Consider the following 26,566-nt stretch of genomic DNA (forward strand, 5'->3'; position numbering starts at 1 on the left):
AGTTTGATGCTCTCCTGGCCCTTCCATTAAAAAGGATCACATACTATCAGTTATTGAGGTCAAAAACCTAGACACTGCCCGATTAGTCACTTCTCTCGCCCCCATCAATACGCTGTCTGAAATATTTTCTGAATTTTCCCTTCTTCCACCTTCACTGCCACCAATACCATCTCTCCCCTGTACTACTGCACCTATCCTCTCCCTGCTCACACGCTTCCTCCCATTCTTGTTCTCAGAACAGCCAGAACGAACTTTTTAAAATAGAAATCAGACCACTGTTCTGCTGAGAATCCTCCAGTGGCTCCCATCACAATAGAGGTAGGGCCAGAGTCCTAAGCATGGATGATGAGGCTCTCTATGATCAGGTGTCTGCCCTTGACCACACATTTTACCAGTTCAGCCTGGATCCTATGCACCACGCTTGATACCTTGGCTGTTCCTTCTGCTCCTGGCTGTTCCCTCAGCTCCTGGGTCTTCCTCATCGTGTGGTCTTCAGAGACACCTTCCAGATCACCCTATCTGGAATAGGAGACCCGATCATCACTGCCCACCCAGTCGGTCTCTGTCTCTCAGTACCTTGTTTCTATATAGCACTTTTTACTACCTTAAATTACTTTATTCCTTTGTGTAACATTTATTTCTATCTCTTCACATTAGAATATAAGCTCCATGAGGACAGGATACAGATCGGATATGCTCACTGCTGGTTTATAATAGTGAAAACAGAATATGCATCTCACATATGTGTGCAGGATGTCAGTGCTCTCATACTCCCTCCCTTGCCTTTGCCATTTTCTCATCCTCGGACTCCTGCCTCTTTTTGTCAGCAGGCTGCCCCCAGGCTGACAGCACCCTTCCCTGACCCCTGCACCCATCCGGGTACCCTAAGGTATCCCTTAGCCAATCCTAAGAATTCAGGGGTAAAACAACTCAGAGGTGAGGCCTCCACTGAATAAAGAGCTCCCATGAAGGAGTTACAGATTCCTTAATATTCCAGCCTTGCTTGATGTCCTTCCTTCATGGTTCCATTTGCTCACTGAGAACACTTTCACATGCCTCTTCCAACCCAAAAGTAAAGATTATACAGTCATTAAAAAAAGCAGGCTTTAATTTTTAAGGAACATCAGCATATGCTCCTGTATTACGTAAAGTAGAAAGCAGTACTTTATATAAAGTATACCTTATACTCCTAATTTTATTTTTTAAAATTATATATGTTTGTAGCAAAAAAGCACTGGGAAAATAAATCAAAATAGTAATAATATTTTCTAATCTGAACAAATTTTAGTGTTATAATGAGAAGAAAACATTTATGTTTAAAAATTACTAATATTTCCTTATAAAATGACAAAGAAATCAAATCAAAATGGTAGTTAGGGTATAGGCTACAATAGTAAAGAGCACACTATCAAACATTCTAGGCTTTAAAATGCCATTGTGGGGGAGCAGTTGTAGCTCAGTGATTGAGCACCTGCTTCCTATGTATGAGGTCCAGGGTTCAATTCCCAGTACCTCCTAAAAAAAAAAAGCCATTTCACCATACAGCCTTGGGTCCCTACTCCCCAACATATGTTTGGTTCCTCCCAGGACTCCCACTGTGGAGTTAAAGATGGGAATAGAGGGAGCAGATGTGGCTCAAGCAGTTGAGCATCTGCCTCCCAAAGGGAGGTCCTAGGTTCCACTCCTGGTGCCTCCTAAAAACAAAAATAAACAAACAACAAGCACATAAATGGATAAAACAAACTCAGGGGAGCTAAAGTGGCTCAGTGACTGAGCACCTGCTTCCCACATCCAAGGTTCTGGGTTCAATCTCTGGCTCAGTACCTCAAAAAAAAAAAAAAAAGATGGGACTAGAATGGGGAAAAGGAGACGGCAGAAAGCCCTTTTCCTTTTGCTGCTTTGCAGTGGCAGCCTCACACCTCTGGAGGGCCAGAGATAGAAGGCAGAAACTCCAAGGGCTCGCTTTTGTAAAGCTGGTTTTAATTTTTATTATATTTTCAGTTTTTTCATAAAGGAACCAATTCCAACTCTCAAAAAAAATGTCATTACAGATGCAAAATAACTGCAGAATAAATTAAAAAAGCAAATTCTTTCTTCTTGCCCTAATGAATTGCAGAGAACTGTCAGCTCTGGTCCTCAGAGAACAGCTTTTCTTTCACTCTTCTACATTTCATAATTAACAATAATATTAATCCTGAGCACCTTATGATTACCTAAATTATGAAGAAGCAGGTTTCATATCTTCTTTGGAGTACTGACCAGATGATATTCTTTCATAATTTGTAACAAATGTTTCACAACAATGCAAGGTGCTGGTGGTGGGTTGATGTATGGGACCCCTCTATGATGTTATGCATGTTTGCTTTGTAAGTTCACAACTTTTACTATACACTTATTGTTTACGTATGTTCATGCATAAACGATATTTTAAAAAAATAATAATAGTAGGGTGGGCTGAGGGAAAAATACACCAAGTGTAAGATACTTTGGTTAGTACTAAAAAATACTCTTTCATCATTAATTAAAAATGTTTCACAACAATACAAGGTATTGGTGGTAGGTGAGGTATATGAGAACCCTGTATGACGTTATTATATATATTTGTTTTGTAAGTTCACAACTATTACTATGCACTTATTGTTTATGTATGTTTATATATGACTGATATACGTCAATAAAGTTTTTAAAAGGGAAGCAGACTTGGCCCAATGGATAGGGCGTCCACTACCACATGGGAGATCCATGGTTCAAACCCAGGGCCTCCTTGACCCGTGTGGAGCTGGCGCACGTGCACTGCTGATGCGCGCAAGGAGTGCCGTGCCATGCAGGGGTGTCCCCCGTGTAGGGGAGCCCCATGCCCAAGCAGTGCGCCCCGTAAGGAGAGCCGCCCAGAGCGAAAGAGAGTCCAGCCTGCCCAGGAATGGCACCACATACATGGAGAGCTGACACAGCAAGATGACGCAACAAAAAGAAACACAGATTGCTGGTGCCGCTGACAAGAATAGAAGCAGACACAGAAGAACACGCAGTGAATGGACACAGAGAACAGACAACTGGGGCGGAGGGGAGGGGAGAGAAATAAATAAATAAAAATAAACCTTAAAAAAAATTTTTTTAAGACAAAAAAAAAAATGAACCTCTGAGAACAATAGTAACTTTTTAAAAAAATCCATCATGTCCCATGATAGATCTGATGCTGTTACTTATTTGTTTGGAAAATATTATGGCAAATACTGTGAGGAACCCAATGTTTTCTGACACACCTCCTACCCTTTCTGTCACCAACCTTGAGTACTTCATGGCTGTTGAAAGGCCTGCCTTTGCGCCCCTGGTTTTGGAGGACATTATTGTCATACTACCTTGAGAATAAAGGCAGTTCAGGGTTAACTTCTATCCTCTGCTCAATATCATTCTGAAACAAAACTCATACACAGGATGCCCCAAACTTTGAAGAAAAGTTACTAGCCCATAGCAGACACTACTCATAGTAAAAAACCTCAAATATTTTAAGAGTGGATTCTAATCTCAGAGGTTTTGAATCACATTTTTCATTGATACATATGAAAGCATACAATTCATTTAAAGTGTACAATCAATACTATTTGGTATAATCACATAGTTGTGCATTCATCACCTCCATCATTAGAGCATTTTCATTATTTCAGTAATAATAAACAAGAAACAAACAAGAAAATGCTTCACCTCTCAATCTCTGTTTTCCCTGCTGTACATAGCTGCTATTTCTGACTATTCTTGAACAATTTTTTGAATCACATTTTAAAATTAGAAGGGTGATGAACAAAGAATGAAGTTCCATTCAGAACTTACTCATTCATAATAATAGGGGAAAGGAATCATGGTCACACCCCCTGAGGTCCCATTCTCCATACTCCCCTTTCTACGCAGTCTTAGCAATGCTGTCCTTCACACCAAGGGCCTCAAGTACCACCAGCAACTATGTCCCCAGGCTGTTCCTGGCTTGGTCCTCTCTCCTGAGCTCCAGATATGAACACCCAACCACCTAAAGGACATCATCTATGTCTGCAGGTCTTACTGTCACTTCAAAATCAACATTTTCAAAATCACCCTCATGTCCTCGAAATCTTTTATTCTCCTAATCTCATGGAATAGCACCACCATCCCACCAACCTCTCAAATCCAAAAACATGACCGAAAATCATTTCTGAATCCTCCCTCAACTGCCCTCTAAGTAGCCCTCAGGTCTCTCTTCTCTCTATCCCCATGCTTGCATCAGGCCTTCTTCAGTTCTTGTTGGGAATATTGAAAATAGCTGTGCTTGCTCTGCAACCTTACATCTTCCTCAAGCATGACCTTTCTAAAGCACAATGAAAATCCTTCAGGGGTTCTATATGTAAAATGACTAAACTCCTTAAAGTAACATAAAAACCCCTTGGTAATTAGCACCTCCTACCTTCCAATCTCACATTGTTACCATTTTCCTAAATCTATGCAGTCCATTCACACTGAGCTACTTCTGGTTCTGTGAATGAAATATAGTCTTCTCATCTCGTCTTGTCTGCTTGGAAAATACCTTACCTTTTAGGCTTCTCAATGCGAAGTTGACTCCAAGCCCCACTCAGCTTGAGGCAGCCCCTTCTCTGTGCTCCCACAAAGCTCTGTACAAACTCTGTTCTATCTCTCATAACTGCATGCTTTGAGTTAATTGTTTACACTGCTAGACAGTGAGCTCCTTACATGTGGGAATAATATTGTACTCAGCATTGTGTGCCCAACAAGTTCAAAGATGCTTAAAACATAAGAGCACCATGGGAAGCAGATGTGACTCAAGTGACAGAGCTTCTGCCTACCATATGGGAAGACCTGGGTTCAATCCCTGGGGCCTCATGGTGAAAAAGAAGAGAAAGCATGCCTACACAAGTGCCCACTTGGTGAGCCAGTGTCTGTTCAAGTGCCTGTGCAAGTGCCCACATGGTGAGCCAGTGCCCTGTGCAAGTGAGTCACGCAGCAAGATGATGACTCATCGAAAGAGAGACAAGGGGAGAGTCAAAGTGAAGAGCAGCAGAAACCAGGAACTGAGGGGGAGCAATTGACAGGGAACCTCTCTCCCCATTAGAGGTCTCCAGGATTGAATCCCATGAATCCTAGAGGAGAGAAAATGAGAAGAGAAGACAACACAGACAGCAAAAACAGCAGGGCAGAGGAGGGAAGGGGGGATAATAAATAAATAAATCTTAAAAAAAAAAAGACTATAAGAGCACCCAATTCAAAATGTATTTTATTGGTCTCTACTTCACCTTTTAGCAAACTTTACTCAGAGGTGCAAAAAAAAGAAAAGTTAATTGATTGGCAATTTTTTCATCTTTCTGGCAAACTTCATGTAGCAATACAATTAAACAAAAGGTTCTAAGAGAATCCAGGAGCAAAGGATAACCCACACATTAGACAATCACGGCATGATGTTGCTAGAGGTTCTGGCAGCCTTAAGAAGACATAGATATTTTGAGTTGGTACCAAAACTTCTCTGGAGCTTTATTATTGGGTTTGTTCTTAAACTTATTTCACTAAACAAAAATACACTTTTCATTTGACAAGGTAATTTTCCTGAAGACACATTTGAAAAAGAATTTCAAAAACATTTTGGTCTATTCTATCTTGCATTTTTAATAAGGAAAATCTACATTTTGGTAGAACATCAAAACGTAATTCCAAATTCATTTAAAAATCCCTTGGATTTCACTTTTTTAACCAAACTCTAAGACTCCAATTATACCTTGTCTAGAATGTTCTTTAGTGAAAGCCTGCCACAATGCTATGTAAAACTTAGCTGCAGATACACTTATATCTTTTCTTCTGCAAAATGCTTTCCTTTAAGGTGTAAGATAATGCTATTCACAAAAATCTGTTTTTGTTTCTCATTCAGGGTTTCTTAATCAGTGACATCCATGAAGGCTTTGAAAATATTCTTGCCCAGGCTCCACACTCTGCCCTCTCTAGAGACTCTGACTTAGTAAGTCTGGCATGTGGCTCAAACACCAGCAATTTTTCAGAACTTCCAGCAACTATGTTACTACCCACTGCTGGGAACCACTGCTTTGGAGTCTAAACTCCGTGGTACACAAGACACTTTTGACTCTGGAGTTACAGAGGTGTGCCAAATGAGCCACACCAATTCTGGTAAGAATTGTGCTCAGTACCACCAAGGGGAGGATGCTGGGCTATCAGCCCCGTGTGAAGTCCTCATCAGTATCTATTCTTCAGCATCTCCCAGTCCCCCAAGAAGCGTCACTGAGGCACATTATTAGGATGAGGGTACAATACTCTCAAATTTCCACCCCAAGCCTGGGCTTCCTTGTCCTTCAGGGTTATGTTCAGGTTTAATTCCCAAGGTATACTCACCCCCACGTATGATCCCTTGTGCTTGGTCCAAAGTCGGTATAGAAACCCAACTTCTCCCCTAGCCACATGGTTAAGTCATTGTTCCCCATATAGGGCTTAGAAGCATCACTCTCCAAAATCGTTATGAAATCTGCTCCTGTTCAGAAAAGCAAATGCATCTAGTAGTTAACCAGAGTAATGTTAAAAAAAAAGTTTAGCAAACTTTACTCTTGACCCTGAACCCATTTGCCGTTACTCAAAAATTTTAAAAAATAATTCCTAATGAATGCCTAAAGCAAAGTTGTTCAAATCTGAGCTATTAAGGAATTAACCCATGTTTAGAAAGTAATTAAAATATGAAACACCTTGAGGAAATATAGGAAAGGTTAAAAACATGAATTTTCTCAGTTTTCAAATATTCTAAACTTCTTTCTTAAATATCCTAAGTTTCAAATAATTTTAATACCTTCCTCAAATACCCATTTATGTTCAGAAACAATATAGTAGTTCACAATAGCATTCTATTCCAGGACAAACACCTCATTGTATTGGAACAGAAATTTGTTTATCAGCTTTTTCAGACCCCAGCCTTGATATGCCTCCAAAGGCCTGTAATAAGGAGTAAATGAAAACTAAAGCCCAAGTAAACTTTAATTGGCCGTACAAGCATACAGTCAGACACTTCTCAGGAGAAGTGTTTAATAATAGGAGTAACAAGAACACTTAGCCCTTTACTTTTCTTGATCCATATGCCATGTAGTAGCTCTAAGAAACAAACTCCCACATGTCTTAAAACACGCTTCATATTTCATACAAAGATGAATATGGCAGGGCACGCAATCAATTTGTTTCCCAAAAGATCATGACTCTGGCCCATTCTGCCTTTTTAATCCAACAGTTTTCTGGGTCCCCAACAGGGAGTCTTCAATGCCAGGAGCCACCAGCAGGGGGCATCTCTAATAACAGCATGACAAGAATGCCTGCGTACACCCGGGAGGAGGCTTTGTTCAGTCAAGTGAATTGCTTTCAAATATAGAAGCTTTGTCCTGCAGCTGCCCAGGAAAGTAAAAAGCCTTTTTTAGTGAAGATTAGTGTATGACCCAGCAGGCCATCCTCCTAGAACTTAGGATCTTACTCAAAATAAAAGTGATTATAGTAGTTTCTCAAACCCTGGAACTAATTCCAGTAAGACTTACCTGTTTCAAAGAGCAATCGAGCTGATCCTTCTAAATTAGACCATCCTTCATTGTCATATCCAAACCTGAAAGGCCAGATGGCAGCAGAGACTTCTTTGACTGGTGCCTGAGGAATTGTTTCAATGATAATTTAGGAAGACTGTGAACAATGGCAGTTTTGGTAACCTCATTTTCTCCTTGTCTTTCTACCAAAAATCATATTTCCCTAGCATTGGCAAAAGAATATCCCCAGACATTTGCTCATATTTAATTCATAAAAACAGGAGATATTTGTTATATGGTAATCTCATGATAAATCTCCTTTGAACATGTAGCTGACGCTTAGAATGGAGGAATGTTTAGAAAGTATTTCTAATAACCTAGCAGTTCATGAGTAGGAATGAATAAATAAATGGTGTACATATAGTGGAATACTATACAGCCCTAATAATTGAATTAGGGCAACACATATTGATATGAATGACTCTCACACAGTTGATTTTAAGTTAAAAAGTTGCAAAATAAATAGGTAAAATGTCATTTAGATAAATTGTAAAAGCACGGAAACAAACAATCTTGTCTGGGGATATATCATATATAGCAACAACATAAAGCAATGCATGGAGATGACATCATCAACATGGCAATGTAAAACATCCCCAGGAAAGGCTCCCCTCAAAATCAACTAATAAAGGGACAGATCCCCATTTGCTTGGATCTCTGGAGTATAACAGAGACTAGAAAAGGAATCCACAAATGATAAATCAAGGAAAAGGGAAAAAAACAAATAAACATCAAAATCTGATAGGAAATTTGCATCCGGACTTGCCAGTTCAGACCCCTCCCCCTCACTTGGTCCCCTGTAGCCTGGGAGTTGCACAGAGGCAGCATGGCCTGGGTCTCTCCTTCTGTGGATACAGATCATAGGGTCACTCAGAGCAGCGAGTTAAAACTCCAAACATATCCAGGCATAAGGACCCAAGTCTGCAGAGATCCAGAGCAGAACACAAGGCGCTGAGGAATGCAGCAGACAAAAGTGCCACCAAGGAAAAAAAAAAAGATACGGCAGCAGTACTGTTGGCAAGAGATGTACACACTCAATCCACACTCTGTTTGCTGGACCACCTAATCCAAAAGCAAACCGTTCTGGATTGACCCTATCTGGCTCCCAGGAGCAGAACACCCTAATGAAGAAACCAGAAGCAGAAAAGACTCATGGGGAAAGGGAGAGGGGAGGGGAAGTGAACTGTTTTTCTTTTTTAGTCTAGTGTTTTATTCTTGTTTTTATAATCAGATTTATTCAAACAAAGAATGGGTCCCACAACTGAAAAGTATAATGAAAAGGGGACACTCAGTGAGGGAGAGAATTTAAACAAATCCTAGGAGCTGGGGTGAAAATCTACACAAAAACAAGTAGAACAGATCAAGAATCCTGGAGAAGGAACAGAGGAAAGGAAGCTTTCTCCTGGAGGTGAAAGGATTTCTCACAAAAGGATAATCTTGAAAATCGTGCCACATATCCAAAGCAAAAATCAGGTGCAGAAGAGCTGAGAAAATCTGAAGAGTTAAACATGGGATACTCGAAAGGTCCAGAATAAGTTGGACCAAACATCGAAGACAAGTCTTAACACAAAGCCAATCAACAATAAAACTTAGGCAAAAGGCAAAAGACTGACCTTGAGAGTTAGCACATTAAAATAAACAGATACCCAGAAATCAACAAAAAAAATTACAAGCTATGCTAAGAAACAGGAAGGTATGACTCAGCCAAGGGTACAAATAACTTCAAAAGAGACACAGACTTTGAAACAACTAACCAAAGAAGTTCAAACAAATCTCTGAAATCAATTTAAGGAATGAAGGAAAATATGGAAAGAAATAAACTAATGGTGGATATACACCTAAAGGCCATTAAGAAGACAATGTGTGAATATAAAGAAGAATTTGAAGTTTAAAAAGAAACAGAAATTATGGAAATTAAAAATATACTAGAGGCATTCAACAACAGATTTGAACAGGCAGAAAAAAGCATCAGCAAACTGTGGAAGTCAGGACGATCAAAATCATACAGTCAGAAGAACAGATAGAAAAAAGAATAGAAAAACAAACAAACTGAGCAGTATCTCAGGGACTTGAGTGACAGCATGAAGTATGCAAGCATATGCATCATATGTATCCTAGAAAGAGAAGAGAAAATGGGCAGAAAGGATATTTGAGGAAATAATGGCTGAAATTTTCCCATCTCCTATGAAAAACATATATATATCCAAGAAGCACAACATATTCCAAACAGAATAAACCCTAATAGATCTACTCCAAGACACAGATTAATCAGAATGACAAATGCCAAAGATAAAGAGAGAATTCTGAAGGCAGCAAGATAAAAGCAATTCATCACATACAGGAGAATCTCAGTAAGGCTAAGTGCCAATTTCTCAACAGAAACCATGGCAGTGAGACGGTAGTGATTTGATAAATTTAAGGAACTGAAAGAGAAAACTTGCCAGCCAAGAATTCTTTATTTGGTAAAACTGCCCTTCAAAAATGAAGGGCAGGGGAATGGATGTGGCTCAAGCAGTTGAGAACCTGCTTCCCACACGGGACGTCCCAAGTTCGGTTCTGGTGCCTCCTAAAAAACAAAACAAAATAAAACAAAACAAACAAGCAAAACAAATGAAAAAACCAACTCAGCGGAGCCGATGTGACTCAGTAGTCAGGCACCAGCTACCCTCATACTAGATCCCAGATTCAATCTGGGATTTTGAGGTATGGATACCTCAGGGGAAAAAAAAAAAGAGGGGCAGTTTTAAAATATTCAAGGATGAACAGAAACTGAGAGCGCTCATCACAAAAGATCTGCCCTACAAGAATTACTTCTTCAGGTTGAAAGGAAAGCACAGGAAGCAGTAACTTGGAATAGTGTGAAGAAGAAAGATATTCCATAAAGGTCAATAAAAGAGTAAATGCAGGGAAGCGGATTTAGTCCAACGGATAGAGCATCCGCCTACCACTTAGGAGGTCCAAGGTTCAAACCCAGGGTCTCCTGACCCATGTGGTGAGCTGGCCCACGCAGTGTTAATGCACACAAGTAGTGCTGTGCCACGCAAGGGTGTCCCCCGCGTAGGGGAGCCCCACGCGTAAGGAGAGTCACCCAGTGCAAAAAAGTACAGCCTGCCCAGGAGTGGAGCCGCACACGCGGAGAGCTGACACAGCAAGATGACGCAACAAAAAGAGACAGATTCCGGGTGCCACTGACAAAAATATAGGTGGACACAGAAGAACACACAGCGAATGGACACAGAAAGCTGACAACTGGGGGGTGAAGAAGGAGAGAGAAATAAATAAAAAATAAATCTTTAAAAAAAAAAAAAGAGTAAGTGCAAAACCCAGTAGTACTGTATCCTCAATATACAACTCCACTCTTTAAGTCCTGTGAGAGTCAGAATACAGGCATTTCCCCACCTCAGCACCTGCCTGCGCTGCATTCTGCCCAGCCACTCCCTCCTGCCCGGGACCCTGTGATGCTGGCCCTGCTTGGGGCTGGACCTCGTGCCCCCAGCCAAGCACTGGTCCCAGCCGAGCATTCGTCCCGGCTGTGTGGCTCCCATGCCTGTTCCCGCTGGATGCTTGCGAGTCGTGCACTCTCCCAGGCCTGTGCCCTCCTGGACTGCCTGGACTGCAGTTGCCTGCCTCTGGCCATTGGCAAGGGTCGCTGCCTGCTGGCCGAGGAGGGGCCGCCGGGCACGCGGGGCTATCCCCGAGTCTAGGGCCACCACCTCAGCCCAGAAACGCAGGTTTCCTCATCAGGCCGCAGTGGGGAGCGGGGCCCAGTGGCCAGATGCCTACCACTGGGGCAAAGTCAGGTTGACGCCTGGGTCCGAGGGGAGAGGGGCTCAGTCCAGATGTCTGAGTCTAAGAGGGGAGAAGCCCAGAGCCTGGACCCTTGAGTCTGAGGGAACAGGGGGCTGTACCTGGACTCCTGGGTCCAAGAGAAAGGAGCCTGTGTACTGAGGCCTCACAGAAGCTGGGTCAACATCTGGGTCAGAGAGGCTGGGGATCCCAACTCCTGGGTCTGAGGGAGGAGGCGGCTGGGGTCCAGACGTCTGGGTTTGAGAGAGGATGGGCCCAGACATCTGGAGCTGAGAGGGGAGGGGCCTAACAGTGATTCCTGAGCGAGTGAGGGTGAAGGGACTGCTTGCCTGGTGCCTCTGGTGGGTTCTGAGTATGCTCAGCATGGCCCTAACCATTTGAGCACCATGTGCCTGCGGTTTCCTGTTGGCGTCTCCCGGGATAAGCGGGATCCTGTGAGGTGATGGCCTCAGTCATTTGCAGCTGTCATAGGACACGTCCAATGACTCTTCCCATGCATCAGCTTATTTTGTTCCCACCACAACCATATATTGGCCTTCACCACTGCTAAGTAAACAAACTCATACAGGTGTGGTGAACTACCCCAAGGTCACCCTGCTTGAAAGGGGCCGAATGGGGGGTGCTCACCCAGGTGGCCCTGGCGCCAGTTCTTCAAAACTGTGGAATTGCCTCTCTCCCACACCGCTGAATCTGCTGGTATCCCTGCATATTGGGTGAGAGTGGCTGAGGGGGCTCTGGAGGCAGGGCTTGAGTCAATGACTCAGCTTCTCTTGTCTTCCTTTCTTCTTTTGAAAATGGAATTAACTGCACCACCACCCCTTCTCCATCAAGCACTACTGAAACCATGTTCAATGAATGGTGACTTCCTTGGTTGTGCTTACAAAGGTCTGGCCACAGGGAGCCCTGGGTTTCAGGACTCCTGCCCTGCAGTTGGAATTGTGAGCCCCAGAAGCTTGCTGCCTGACCCTTGGGAGACTTGTGTTTCTCAGGCCCACCTCCGAACTTTTGCTGAGCTGGTTCCCTTGTCAGGAATGCACTCCCTTCCCCTTTCTGCTCAAATCCTCCAAGGTCCACCTAGAAGCCTTTCCCAAATCTCTCCTCTCCTCCCTCCCAATCTCTTAAATCCCAGATTCTCTGTCCTGCCCTCATTGTGTACCCTTTTGGGACTTGTTCTTCCTAATGGTACTGAGCTTTGAGGGCAGAGACCAGATCTCTCTCCCCAGTAGATAATAAACATTTATTGAGAACCTAAAAAAAAATTAAATTAAACAAGAAAAAGTCATATTTCCTGGTAATGGACATGCAAAACATAAAGAGGTAATGCAGGACAAAAACAAGGTACAAAAGGGAAAAGGAGGGATATGGAAACAAAGAATACGTACAATGTGGAAGCTAAACTGGCAGTTTTCCAGATTAGTAGGTGATAGATGGAGGTTGTAAAATACAAACCCCAGGGAAACCACAAAGAAAGCACTGTAAAAATATACAGAATTAGAAATGAGATGGGATCAGACAGACACAATGCAGAGGATCAGCTGGACAGAAAAGGAGGCTGCTATAAAGAAAAAGAAAGACAAAAAAGATATGACTCATAAAAACCAAAGGACAAAATGGCTCAAGTCCTACCTTTATGGTAATAACACTAAATGTTAAAAAGGTCAATCGACCAAGATGAAATAACAACTATAAGTATTTATGTACCTACCACCGGTGCCCCAAAATACATGAGGCAAACACTAACAAAACTGGAGAGAGACTAGACACCTCCACAATAAAAGATAGAGGTTTCAATACACTACTCTCACCAAAAGATAAAACATCTAGACAGATCAATAAGGAAATGTAGAGACTTGAATAATATGATACTTAAACTAAACCTAACAGACATATACAGAATGTCGCACCCTCAAATAGCAGTATATACATTCATCTCAAGACACATTGATCATTTGCCAAGATAGACCATACACTGGGTCACAAAACACTCTGAATAAGTTCCTAAACACTGAAATTATACAAAGCATCTTCTCTGACCATAATGGAATGTAGCTGGAAATCAAAAATAGGCAGAGAACTGGAAAATCCACATATAATAGGAAGTTAAATAATGTACTCAGAGAGAAAACTAAAAAAGACAACAACAACAAAAAAACAGAAAAAAAGCAAAACAAGAAAAATGCACTCAAATAATAAATGGGTGAAAGAAGAAATTACAAGAGAAATGAGTAAATATGTTGAGACAAATGAAAATGAGAAAACAACACATCAAAATTTATGGATGCTATGAAGGCAGTGCTAAGAGGGATATGTATAGCCCTAAATGCCTACATTAAAAAAAGAAGAAAGAACTGAAATTAAAGACCTAACCACACATCAGAAGCTACTAGAAAAAAGAACAGTAAACCAAACTCAAAACAAGCAGAAGGAAAGAATAACAAAGATTAGAGCAGAAATAAATGAAATATAGAATTTTTAAAAAGGGAGGGAGCATTAACAAAACCAAAAGTTGGTTCTTCGAAAAGATCAATAAAATTGACAAAGTCTTTAGCTAGACTGAAAAAGAGAAAAAAGAGAGGAGGTGAAAATAAATAAAATCATAAATGAGAGAAGAGGCATTGCTACTGATCAAATAGAATTAAAAAGGATCATAATAGGACACTAAGAACAACAGTATACTAATAAATTAGACAACCTAAAAGAAATGGGGAAATTCCTAGAAACACATGAACAACCTACACTGACTCTAGAAGAAATAAAAGATCTGAACAGACCAATAAAAGTAAAGAGACTGAATCAGTCATCGAAAACCTCCCAACAAAGAAAAGCCCTGGACCAGATGGCTCACAGATGAATTCTACCAAATGTTCCAGAAATAATTAACACCAATCTGGCTCAAACTTTCAAAAAAATTATAGAGGAAAGAACACTGCCTAACTCCTTCTATGAGGCCAACATCACCTAATATCAAAGCTAGGTAAAGATACCACATGAAAAGAAAATTGCCGACCAATTTCTTTTATGAATAAAGATGCACAAATCCTCAACAAAATACTAGCAAATTGAATCCAACAGCACATTAAAAGAATTAGACACCATGATCAAGTGGGATTTATCCCAGGTATGCAAGTGAGGTTCGACACTAGAAAATCAATTAATGTAATACACTACATTAACAAAATGGAGGGGAAAAACATACAACCATCTCTATTGACCCAGAAAAAGTATTTGACAAAATCCAGCATACTTTCCTGATAAAAACACTTAGAAGGGAGCAGATGTGATTCAAGCAATTGAGCTCCCACCTATCACATGGGAGGTACCAGGTTCAGTTCCCTGTACCTCCTGGGGAAGACAAGCTAGCATGACGGGCAGGTGCAGCAAGCTGACATAACATGATGACACAACAAAGAAACACAAAGAGGAAAGACAATGAGAGAATACGACAAACCAGGGAGCAGGGGTGGCTCAAGTTATTGAGCACCTCTCTCCCACATGGGAGGTCCCAGGTTCAGTTCCCAGTGCCTCAGAAAGAGAAGACAAGCAGACACAGAGAGTACACAACAAATGGACACAGAGAGCACACAGTGAATGCAAACAATGGGGGTGGAGGGAATAAATTAATTAAATAAATCTTTTTAAAAAATACTTAGAAAACTAGGAATAAAAGGAAACTTCCTAAGTATTATAAAAGGCATATACAAAAAACCCACTGTTAACGTTATATGCAATGGTGGAAGACTGAAAGCTTTCCCACTTTCAGCAAAAAGATGAGGATGTCCACTGTCACCACTGTTATTCAACATTGTACTAGAAGTTCTAGCCAGAGCAATTAGGCCAAAAAAAAAAAAAAAAAAGGAAATAAAAGGCATCCAAATTGGAAAGGAAGAAGTAAAACTTTCAGTATTTGCAGATGACATGACCTATATATGGAAAATCCTGAAAAATCTACAGCAAAACTACTAGAGCTAATAAATGAATTCAGTAAAATGGCAAGGTACAACATCAAAATGCAAAAATCAGTAGTGCTTCTATACACTAGTAATGAGTAATCTGAGAAGGGATTCAAAAAATTCCATTTACAATAGTAATTAAGAGAGTCAAATATCTAGGAATATATTTAACCAAGGAAATAGAGGACTTAAATGCAAAAAACTATAGTACTTTGCTAAAAGATATCAAAGATGATCTAAATAAATGGAAGGACATTCCATGCTCATAGACTGGAAGACTAAATGTTGTTAAATGTCAATTCTACCCAAAATGATTTACAAATCTGACATAACCCCAGTCAAAATTCCAACAGCCTACTTGCAGAAATGGAAAAGCCAATCATCAAACGTATTTGGAAAGGTAAGAAGCCCCAAATAGCCAAACCATCTTGAAAAAGAATAATGAAGTTGGAGGACTCACACTTCCTGCCTTTAAAACTTATTAGAAACCTACAGCGGTCAAAACAGCATGGTACTGTCACAAGGCTAAATATATAGACCAATGGAATTGAATTGAGAGTTCAGAAACAGACCCTCACATATATGGCCAATTCCTTTTGTCACAAGACTACCAAGACCACTCAGTTGGTATAGAATAGTGTTTTCAATAAATACTGCTGAGAGACCTGGATATCCATAAGCAAATAATGAACATGTACCCCTACCTCACATCGTATGCAAAAATCAAGTGACTATGGATCAACCACCTAAATATAAGAACTGGGACCATAAAACTCCTAGAAGAAATTTAGGGAAGCATCTTCAGGATCTTCTGTTAGGTAATGATTTCTTAGACTTTACACCCATATCACACATAATGAAAGAAAAATAAATAAAGAGTACCTCATAAAAACTAAAAACTTTTGTGCATGAAAGGACTTCATCATGAAAGTGAAAAGATAACCTACTCAATGAGAGAATATATTTGGAAACCACACATCCAATAAGGGTTTAATAACCAGAATTTATAAAGAAATTCCACAGCTCAACAATAAAAAGATAAACAACTCAATTTAAAAATGGGCAAAAGACTTCAATAGACATTTCTCAAAGAAAATACATAAATGGCTAAAAATCACATGAAAAGATTCTCAACATCATTAGGGAAATGCAAATCAAAACTACAATGAGAAACCATTTCACACACACACACGCCCCAGAATCTTTATCTAGTTTTTATTTTAAAAATGGAAAACTATGAGTGTTGGAGAGGATGTGGAGAAATAAGAACACTCATTCATTGCTGGTGGGTTGTAAAATAGTTCAGCCACTGTAGAAGACAGTTTGACAATTCCTCAGAAAATTAATTAAGGAATAACTACATGATCTGGCAATCCCACTACTAGTTATTTACCCAGAAGTACTGAAAGCAGGGACACAAACAGATATTTGGACATTGATGTCTATAATGGCATTCTTCATAATTGCCAAAAGATGGAAGCAACTGAAGTGTCCATCAACTGATGACTGGATAATCAAAATATTATTCAGCATTAAAAAGGAATGAAGTTCTGATTCATTCAACAGCATGGATGACATCATGTGGATTAAATAAGCCAGACACAAAAGGACAAATATTGAATGATCTCACTAATAAGAAATAATTTGAATAAGCAAACTCACAGAGTCAGAATCTAGAATATAGGTTACCAGGGGCTGAGTTGAAGGTAGGGATGGGATTTAATCCTTACATTATACAGAATTTTTACATGGGTGATTAAAAAGCTTTGGTAATGGATAGTGGTGATAGTAGCACAACATTGTGAATATAATTAACGGTGCTGAATTATATATATGAATGTGATTAAAATGGGAATTTTAGGTCATACATATGTTACTAGAATAAATATCAAAAGAGAAAATATAGGAGTATTGTAGCAGTTTGGCATGGTTTATGCATTCCAAAAATAGATATTAGATTATGTTTGTAAACTGGTCTGTTCCTCTGGACATGATTAAATTATGATTAGGGCTTTGATTGGGCCAAGTCAGTAGGATGTGGGTGGAGACTCACAGAGAAAACTACACTGCAGAGAAGAGAGTGAGAGTTTAGATTCTGGAGCCCCGGGAAGTAAGCACACAGAGGAGCTTGGTCGTGAGGAAAGAGAGAAGGCCTCAGGAAGAAAAATGAGCCATTCACCTAACAGTTCAAAGCTAGCCCTGTGAAGAAAACAGAGCAGCTAAGCCCAGAGAGAAACAAGTCCGGTGAGCAAGATGAAACTTATCCCAGCCTACAGATGATATTGGAAGAAGCTGGGACATGGAGCCTTAAAAAGAAGAGGAAGGTTGAACGTCAGAGGCCATCTTGCTCCAAAGCATGGCAACAGACTTTGGTGAGAGAAGTAACTTACGCTTAATGGCCTGGTAAATGTAAGCTTCTACCCCAAATAAATATCCTTTTATAAAAGCCAACAGATTTCTGGTATTTTGCACCAGCATCCCTTTGGCTGACTAACACAAGTATACAAAACAATGAGGCCTATTGTAAACAATGGACTATAGTGAGTAATACAATTTTAAAAATGTTCTTTCATGAATTAAAACAAATTATAACAAATGTGCACACTAATGCAAGGTGTTGATAATAGGATAGTATATTGGGACTATGTATTTTAGGCATGATATTTCTATAAACCTATAATTTTTATAGCAAACAAATATTAAATAAAAATCATTAAAAAAGAGAAATGCTTGGAAATTATAAACATCATATTCAGAATAGTGGCTACTATTGCAAGGAAGAAGAGTGAAATCACAGAGGGATACAAAGGGACCTTTAACATATTTGTAAAGTGGTCTTCCAATTCTCACCTAATTGTGAATGGTTTCTACCTCTTCTGTACAGGCAAGTCAAGGTGCAGGAGCACAGTCCCTTTTGAGAGCTCCTCTTCTGGGTCTAAGAGCTTAGGCAGAGAATGCACTGTCCAACTCTAAACATCTATCACAAACGAATACCCACTGCTCTAAAACCACAATCCTATGAAAGAGTAGAGCTGGATTACAAGAAACCATTACAACAAGTGAAAAAACAACTCAAAATACAAGTTCAGGTTGGGAGAAGGATAACTTTGCATAGGAGGGCCACTACTTTATATCAACAGCTTAATGTGCATATTCTACCAGCAATGGGTTGGGCATTTCATCTTTACTTAAGAAGAATTATTAAGTTTTGTGACTGTCATAAAAAGAGAATGGAACTACCAACAAAGATTTCAAGAGGCATTCTATGGGGGTGGAGGGGTGGAGATGGAATCGAAGGTGCTCAACAAACCAGTCTAAATCAAGCTATCCTTTTTCAGGTAACTATACTTTTGTATTTAATTCTTGATTTCATTACTCCAAACACGATTATTCCCTCATTCTTTCCATCTCAGTAAATACTACCACCTTCCATCCAGTTGCTCAAGCCAAAAATCTAGAAGTCATTCTTGATTTCTTCTCTCCTCATTACCCAACATCTGATCCATCCATCAACCCTATCAGTCGTATTTTCAAAATATATTCTGGGTCTATCCATTTCTTTCTACCTCCAATGCCACCACACGTATGCAAACAACCTTTTTCCTTCTCCTGGACAAGAGAAAAAGGCTCATAACTTATTGCCCTGCTTTCATTATTTTCCCCCTACATTTCCTTTTTCATACTGCAGCCAAAGTGATGTCTATTAGGTTTCTTGACTCTCTACTTAAAGCACTCCAATGGCTTCCATTACAATTAAAATAAAATCAGAACTCCTTATTGTGGTCTACAGTGCTCTTCGCGATGTCCCACACCAACCTCTCCAACTTCATTTCTACCATTCTTCCCCTTGCTGACCAAGCTTCATCATTCTTTAATCACCCAGAACCAGTTACTCTCTACTCCATAATCTAATTTCCTTTGTAGCAGCCCTATTTTAAAGTGATGGTCTTTATTTATTTGTTAATCTGAATACTCTTTCTCCCCTACTAAAATGTAAACTCTATAAGGGCAGATTGTATACCTCTGTATCCCTGGCACCAGGCACATAAGATAAACATTTATCAAATAAATGAACAGGGAAACGGACTTGGCCCAGTGGTTAGGGCGTCAGTCTACCACATGGGAGGTCCACAGTTCAAACCCCGGGCCTCCTTGACCCGTGTGGAGCTGGCCCATGCGCAGTGCTGATGTGCGCAAGCAGTGCCCTGCCACGCAGGGGCGTCCCCCACGTAGGGGAGCCCCACGCGCAAGGAGTGCGCCCCATAAGAAGAAGCTGCCCAGCGCGAAAGATAGTGCAGCCTGCCCAGGAATGGGGCCGCCCACACTTCCCGTGCCGCTGACAACAGAAGCGGACAAAGAAACAAGATGCAGCAAATAGACACAGAGAATAGACAACCAGGGGAGGGGGGAATTAAATAAATAAATATTTTTTCAAAATTAATAAATAAATAAATGAACAAAAAATGAATGATAGAACAGGTATAGAATACAAATCAAATTACTCCTCTTGATAATAATATATTTTAAATCGTAGACAGCAAAAGGGGAGATGAGGAGACAAGAAAACTTTCACAATTCATTTATACACAAACTACCCATAACCTACAAAATCAAGAATTGTCTGTAAGATTTTTCCGATATCAAAGAACCTCACATTGTTCTCTTCAGAGATACTACAAAGGAATAGAGAGACCCCATTATAAAATAGTTCTTCATTGCATCATTTAGATTTGTTAAATCATGAATGATAAAATAACTTCACGCAACAAAATGATGAGCAGTTAGACTCTAATATATAGGTCTATGATGTTCCAATAACACAATTTCATAAAAAAAATTTCATTATGTTATCAGCCTGTGATCTAAAGGTTAAGAAGAATATAGCAAGAGCCCTGAAACTCTCAGATCCAGACGGCAAGTACAATGAGAATGGCAAAGTGCACACATGTATTCAAATACATAGATATCGTATAAAATACTATTTCAAAAATTTTAATACTTACCCCTTTGCCTAATTTCTTCTCATAGATTTTATACCGTAGTCCAAGTCCCAACAATCCCACACCAACAAGCAGCCATAAAACTAAACAGAAAGAAGAAATAATTGTTTAGAAGAATTTAAGTGTTTATAAAAAAAATCACATTTATGATTGTATTGTAATGAACTTATTGGCCAATGTAAAAAATATCTAATCTTTGCAAAAGGGAAATGTCTAATCCTTGGATTATTTTTCATATGTGACATGCATATCTAACCCATACCAAAGAATATTCCCTAAATATGTTCCAAGGACCATAAGCTTAAAGTAAAAAAAGAAAAAATATATATATAATACACAAGGAAACAATTCTCCATAATCAGAAAATGACATGGAAAAATTCCTTTAGAATCAAGCTCCCAAGACTTCAGACACTGGAACTTTCAGAATAAGAACATAAAATATCTTTTTAAAAAAATTAATGAATATGACTAAGGAACATGAGACTATAATAAATTATCAGGAAAATTCTTAAATAAATCAAATAGACTCCTAGAAATTAAAAATATATAATTACAATAATTAAAATTAGAAACTCAATGGACAAGATAAACAGATTGGGACAAAGCTGACTAGAGAATTAGTAAACTGAAATATAAATCTGAGGAAATTACACAGAGTATGAAAAACAAAGATGTAGAAAAATGTGAAAGCAGTTAACAGACATGGAGAACAGAATAAGAAGCTCCACATATATCTAATTGGATTCAAAAAGGAAAGAAAAGAATGTGGAAGATGCAATATTTGAAGAAATAATGGCTGAATTTTTTTCAGAATTAATAGAAGACATCACTCTTCAGATTCAGGAAGCCCAAAGACTTCTACATAACGTGGAAAAAAGAATCCAAATCCAGATACATCATAGTGAAATTTCAGAACACCAAAACAAAGAGAAACTCTCACAAGCTGTCAGAGAAAAGGCAGATTATCTTCAAAGGAGCAATGATTACATTGGCAGCTGACTTCATAAGAGCAAAAGAATACAAAATGAACCTCATATTCTCCTAAATTTAAATATGCTGTTTTCAAATTATGATGAAGTATGTATGAACTTTTTGTACAATGATCTTACTGCTTTGTGTCATTTCTTTTAGAAATATATTCAAATTTTATTTCACTTTTAAAATTGTTTTCTATCTCCTTACTCCATATTTTGTCTCCTTTATTTAACTCCTTGAGGGCAGGGGTACAATTCTTTGTATCCTACATAACTACCGAATATACTATCTTCACATTGTAGACATTTAACAAATATTTTTATTTAATACAGTACATTTGAAGTAAGTGAGACATTGAATAAAAATCTAATTTCATGTCTGAGCTCCTAGAACATCCACAATCCAAACATTAACCCATTCGATCTACACAAAAGGAGAAATAAAAGTGAAATGAACATTTCCAAATATTAGACCAAAACATTTTAGGAATTTTACCTGTTAAATCATCTTGTCTATGTTAGAACTAAAACAAATCTAAAATAGAAGTATTTATGGGAGAAATTATATGATATCAGGAATACACATTAGAATACTTCCACACAAAAAATGTAGGGAAGGTAGTTGTTAACAACAGGGTCAAATGTTAATACGTTGTTGAAGCTGGAGGAAGGATGCATTAAGATTCATTACAGTTCTTTATGTAATGAACATATCTGGAAATATTTGACAATTTATATAATAAAATGCTTTTTAAAAAAGAAAGTCCAAAGGTGGCGTTCAGTAAGGCTTTCTGAATTATAGCTCACCCTACAAGGCAGTTAGTAATCTAAACAGAGCTATCTAAAGTAACTGTTTGGGGGGCCCAGGAGTCCAGAAGAGCATCCTGCAATATCCTTGAAAGAATGGAAGGAGAAGACTGCCCATTTGTGGTGAAGATTCATGAATAGAGCACTCCATGCCATGGAGGCCAGTGCCTATCCTCCACTGGAGGTGCTAGCCAACTCAGGAGCTATTCCTTGGCTGGAGTTAGAAGTTCCATTTCCCAAAAATAGAGAAGGAAGAGATGGTCGGCCACTGACTTTAGCTGCTGATTAGTAAATTTGACTGGCTAAAGTATAATCCTAAGAACAGTTCAGGTTTGAACCTGTCCAAATTGGAAAGAGGCTGGTAGCTGCCATTTTAATTCTATCCCTGGCATGAGGGGAAGTGGGGCTGAATGAAAATCACAGCAACGGTAGGGACTGGCTTCTTTCCACCCAGATCAGATTGCCACCCTAGCTAGCCTAAGCTGGCAGCACCTGCACCAGCCTCTTGGGGCAACTGCAGGCACTTTTGGTCTGCACACACTGAATAGTCAGACACCATATCTGCATCTCAATAGGAGAGGAAAGGAGATGTGTTTCCTCTGCCTCTCTGGGCAACTGCAGGAGCTTTCAGCCCACACAGACAGGATAATGGGATATCTGTAGCTCCACTCCCACCCTACCCCCATAGAATAGGAGGGGGCTGGTGTTTCCTCAGCCTCTCAGGGCAACTGCAGGTGCATTCATCCCACATGGATTAGCTTATTAGGCACTTTGGAGGGGCTATCCCCACCTCTGACAGGGGAAAAGGGGGGTTGGTGCTACATCAGTCTACTTGGGCAAGCAACTATGGTCATTTTGAACCTGCACGGCATAGATCTCTGCCCACACCTGCAGCTCAATCCCCACCCCAGACAAGGGAGGAAGGGACATGAAACATAATCAGTCTCTCTGGGCAACTCTAGACGGTCTTGGCCTGCACAACTTAGATTATTACACAATACAGCAACTCTGTCCCAACCCCTGGCAAAGAAGAAAGGTGGGAGAAGCTTCATCGGTCCATTGGGCAACATGGGCAGCTTGGACATCCACAGGTTACAATGCCAACTACATCCTCAGCTCCTATTGCACAAACAGCAAGGGAGAAAGGGCCAGGAAGCCCTAAACTAAAGAGAGAAGCTGCACCCAGAAAAAATACATCTAGTAAGCCAGATGCCAAAACACGAACAAAAAATATAATACATATCAAGAAACAGGAAGATATGGTCCAGTTAAAGGAACAAGATAAGCCACCAGGTGACATAAAGGTGTTGAGACAACTAATCAGATGATGTTTGAACAAATGTCCTTAATAAATTCAATGAGATGGCTAAAGAGACTGAAGATATTAAGAAGATACTGGGTGAGCCCAAAGAAGAAATTGAAAGTACACATAGAAAAAAGCAGATATTTTAGGAATTAAAGGCACAATAAATGAAATTAAAAATATACTGGAGGCATATAACAGCAGTTTTGAGGAGGCAGAAGAAAGGATCAGTGAGCTCGAAGACATGGCCTCCGAAAGCAAACTTCAACAGATAAAGAATGGAAAAAATTGAACAGGGTCTTGGGGGAACTAAAAGAGATGTGCAAACTTATGTGTCATGGGTGTCCCAGAAGGAATATATGAAGAAATAATGGTAGAAGATTTGCCAACCCTGGTATTCTACCCAAGAAGCACAATGTACTCCCATCAGAATAAACCCAAATAGACCAACTCCAAGACACATACTAATCAGAGTGTCAAATGCCAAAGACAAAGAGAATTTTGAGAGCAGCAAGAGAAAAGCGACACATAATGTACAAGGGATACCCAATAAGATTATTGGGATCATTAGAAACCATGAAGGCAAGAAGGCAGTGGTATGATGTATTTAAGACACTGCAAGAGAAAACCTGCCAGGCAGGAATTTTATATCCAGCAAGATTATCTTTCAAAAATGAGGGTGAGATTAGCATATTCACAGATAAACAGAAACTGAGAGAGTTTATAATTAAAAGACCACCTTTGTAGGAAATACTAAAGGTAGTGCTACAACCTGAAAAAAAAAGACAGGAGAGAGAAACTTGGAAGAGAGTCTAGAAATGAAGAGTATATGAGCAAAAGCAACAAAAAGTATAAAATGAGTGGTGAAAATAAAATATGACAGATAAAAATCCAAAGGTTAAAATGGGTGACATAGAAAACTGCCTTTACAGTAATAACACTGAATGTTAATGGATTAAACTCCCCAATCAAAAGACACAGACTGGTGGAATGGATAAGAAAATATGAACCATCTATATGGTGTCTATAAGAGACTCACTTTAGATCCAAGGATACCAATAGATTAAAAGTGAAAGACTGGAAAAAGATATTCCATGCATGCAGTAAACAAACAAACAAACAAAAATCTGGAGTAGCTATGCTTACATCAGATGAAATAGACTTTAATAGCAAAACTATTAGAGACAATGAAGGACATTATCTATTAATAAAAGGGGCAATTCACCAGGAAGAAATAACAATCATAAATGTATATGCACCTAACCAGGATGCACCAAATTACAAGAGGCAAACACTGAAGGGAGAAATAGATAACTCTATAATGATAGTTGGAGACTTCAATACACCACTCTCCCATTGGATAGAACATCTGGGCAGAGGATCAACAGAGAGATAAAATAATATGATAAACATACTAAATCTAATAGACATATAATATTGCACCCCAAAACAGCAGGATATACATTCTTCTTAAGGGCTCATGGATCTTTCTCCAGGATAGAACATATGTTGTGTCACAAAGCAGATCTCAGCAAATCCAATTTCCAGATCAAAATTATATGAAGCACTTCTCTGATCATAATGAAATAAAGTTGGAAATCAACAAAAATGGAAAAAGTAAAATTCACAAAAATATGGAAATTAAACAATACTCAGTGGGTCAAAGAAGAAATTGCAAGAGAAATCAATAAATATCTCTAGATGAATGCAAACGAGAACACAAAATACCAGAACCTCTGGGATGCAGCGAAGGTAGTGGTGAGATGGAAATTTATAGCCCTCAATGCTTACATTAAAAAAGAAGAAAGAGTTAAAATCTATGACCTAACTACACATCTGAAGGAACTAGAAAAAGAACAGCAAACAATCCCAAGGCAAGTAGAAGGAATGAAATAAAGATCAGAGGAGAAATAAATAAAACTGAGAGCAAAAAATCAATAGACCGAATTAACAAAACCAAAAGTTGGTTCTTCAAGAAGATAAACAAAATCAACAAACCCTAAGTTCAACTGACTAAAAAAAAAGATGCAAATAAATAAAATTAAAAATGAAAACAAGGACATTACTATTGGCCCCACAGAAATAAAAGGGCTCATAAGAGGATGCCATGAACAATTGTACACCAGCAACTAGACAATGCAGACAAAATGGAAAAATTTCTAGGAATGTACAAACAACCTACACTGACCCTAGAAGAAATAGAAGACCTCAAAAGACAATCACAAGTAAAGAGATTGAAACAGTCATCAAACAACTCCCCAAAATGAAACGCCCAGAACCAGATGGTTTCACAGATTAATTCTACCAAGCATTCAAAGATGATTTAATATCAATCTTACTCAAGCTCTTCCAAAAAACTGAATAAGAAAGAATGTTACCAAACTCATTCTATGAAGCCAGTATCACACTAATACCAAAGCCAGATAACAATTTATGAAAAAAGAAAATTACAGACCTATATCCCTAATGAATATGGATGCAAAAATCCTTAACAAAATATTGGCTAATTGAATCCAACAACACATTAAAAGAATTATTCATCATGATAAAGTGGGTTTTATACCAGGTAAGCAAGGGTGGTTCAACAAGAAAATCAGGGTAACACATCACATTAATAAATCAAAGAAGAAAAATCACATGATCCTATTGATTGACACAAAAAAGGCATTTGACAAAATACAGCATCCTTTCTTGATAAAAATACTACAAAAGATAGGAATTGAAAGAAACTTTCTGAACATGATAAAGGCCATATATGAAAAACCCACAGCTAACATTGTACTCAATGGTGAAAGATTGAAAGCTTTCCCATTGAGATCAAGATCGAGGCAAGGATGCCTACTGTCACCACTGTTGTTCCATATGGTGCTAGTAGTTCTTGCTAGAGCAATCAGGCAAGAAAAAAATAAAAGGGGGAGTGGATATGGCTCAATCAGTTGAGCACCTGCTTCCCACACAGGAGGTCTCAGGTTCAGTCCTTGGTGCCTCCTAGAAAGAAAAACAAAACAACAAGCAAAACAAAAAACCAACTAAGGGGAGCCAATGTGGTTCAGTGGTTCAGCACTGGCTTCCCACATAAGAGGTCTTGGGTTCAATCCCCAGCCCCAGTACAAGAAAGAAAAGAAAGA

General features: G+C 39.2%; 1 protein-coding gene across 2 annotated transcripts in view; it reads right to left on the minus strand.

Annotated features, from left to right (window-relative positions):
• CWH43 (cell wall biogenesis 43 C-terminal homolog) overlaps positions 1-26,566 on the minus strand; it is a 90,863-nt gene that overhangs the window by 27,290 nt on the left and 37,007 nt on the right. For both annotated transcript variants that reach the window (XM_004469778.4, XM_023592078.2), the window contains exons 9-11: positions 20,356-20,435; positions 7,554-7,659; positions 6,379-6,514 (exon numbers count right to left, since the gene is read on the minus strand). In XM_004469778.4, the coding sequence (XP_004469835.1) occupies positions 6,379-6,514; positions 7,554-7,659; positions 20,356-20,435 (322 nt within the window). The remainder of the gene's footprint in view (positions 1-6,378; positions 6,515-7,553; positions 7,660-20,355; positions 20,436-26,566) is intronic.

This window comes from Dasypus novemcinctus, chromosome 1 (genome assembly GCF_030445035.2).
Source record: "Dasypus novemcinctus isolate mDasNov1 chromosome 1, mDasNov1.1.hap2, whole genome shotgun sequence".
NCBI lineage: Eukaryota > Metazoa > Chordata > Mammalia > Cingulata > Dasypodidae > Dasypus > Dasypus novemcinctus.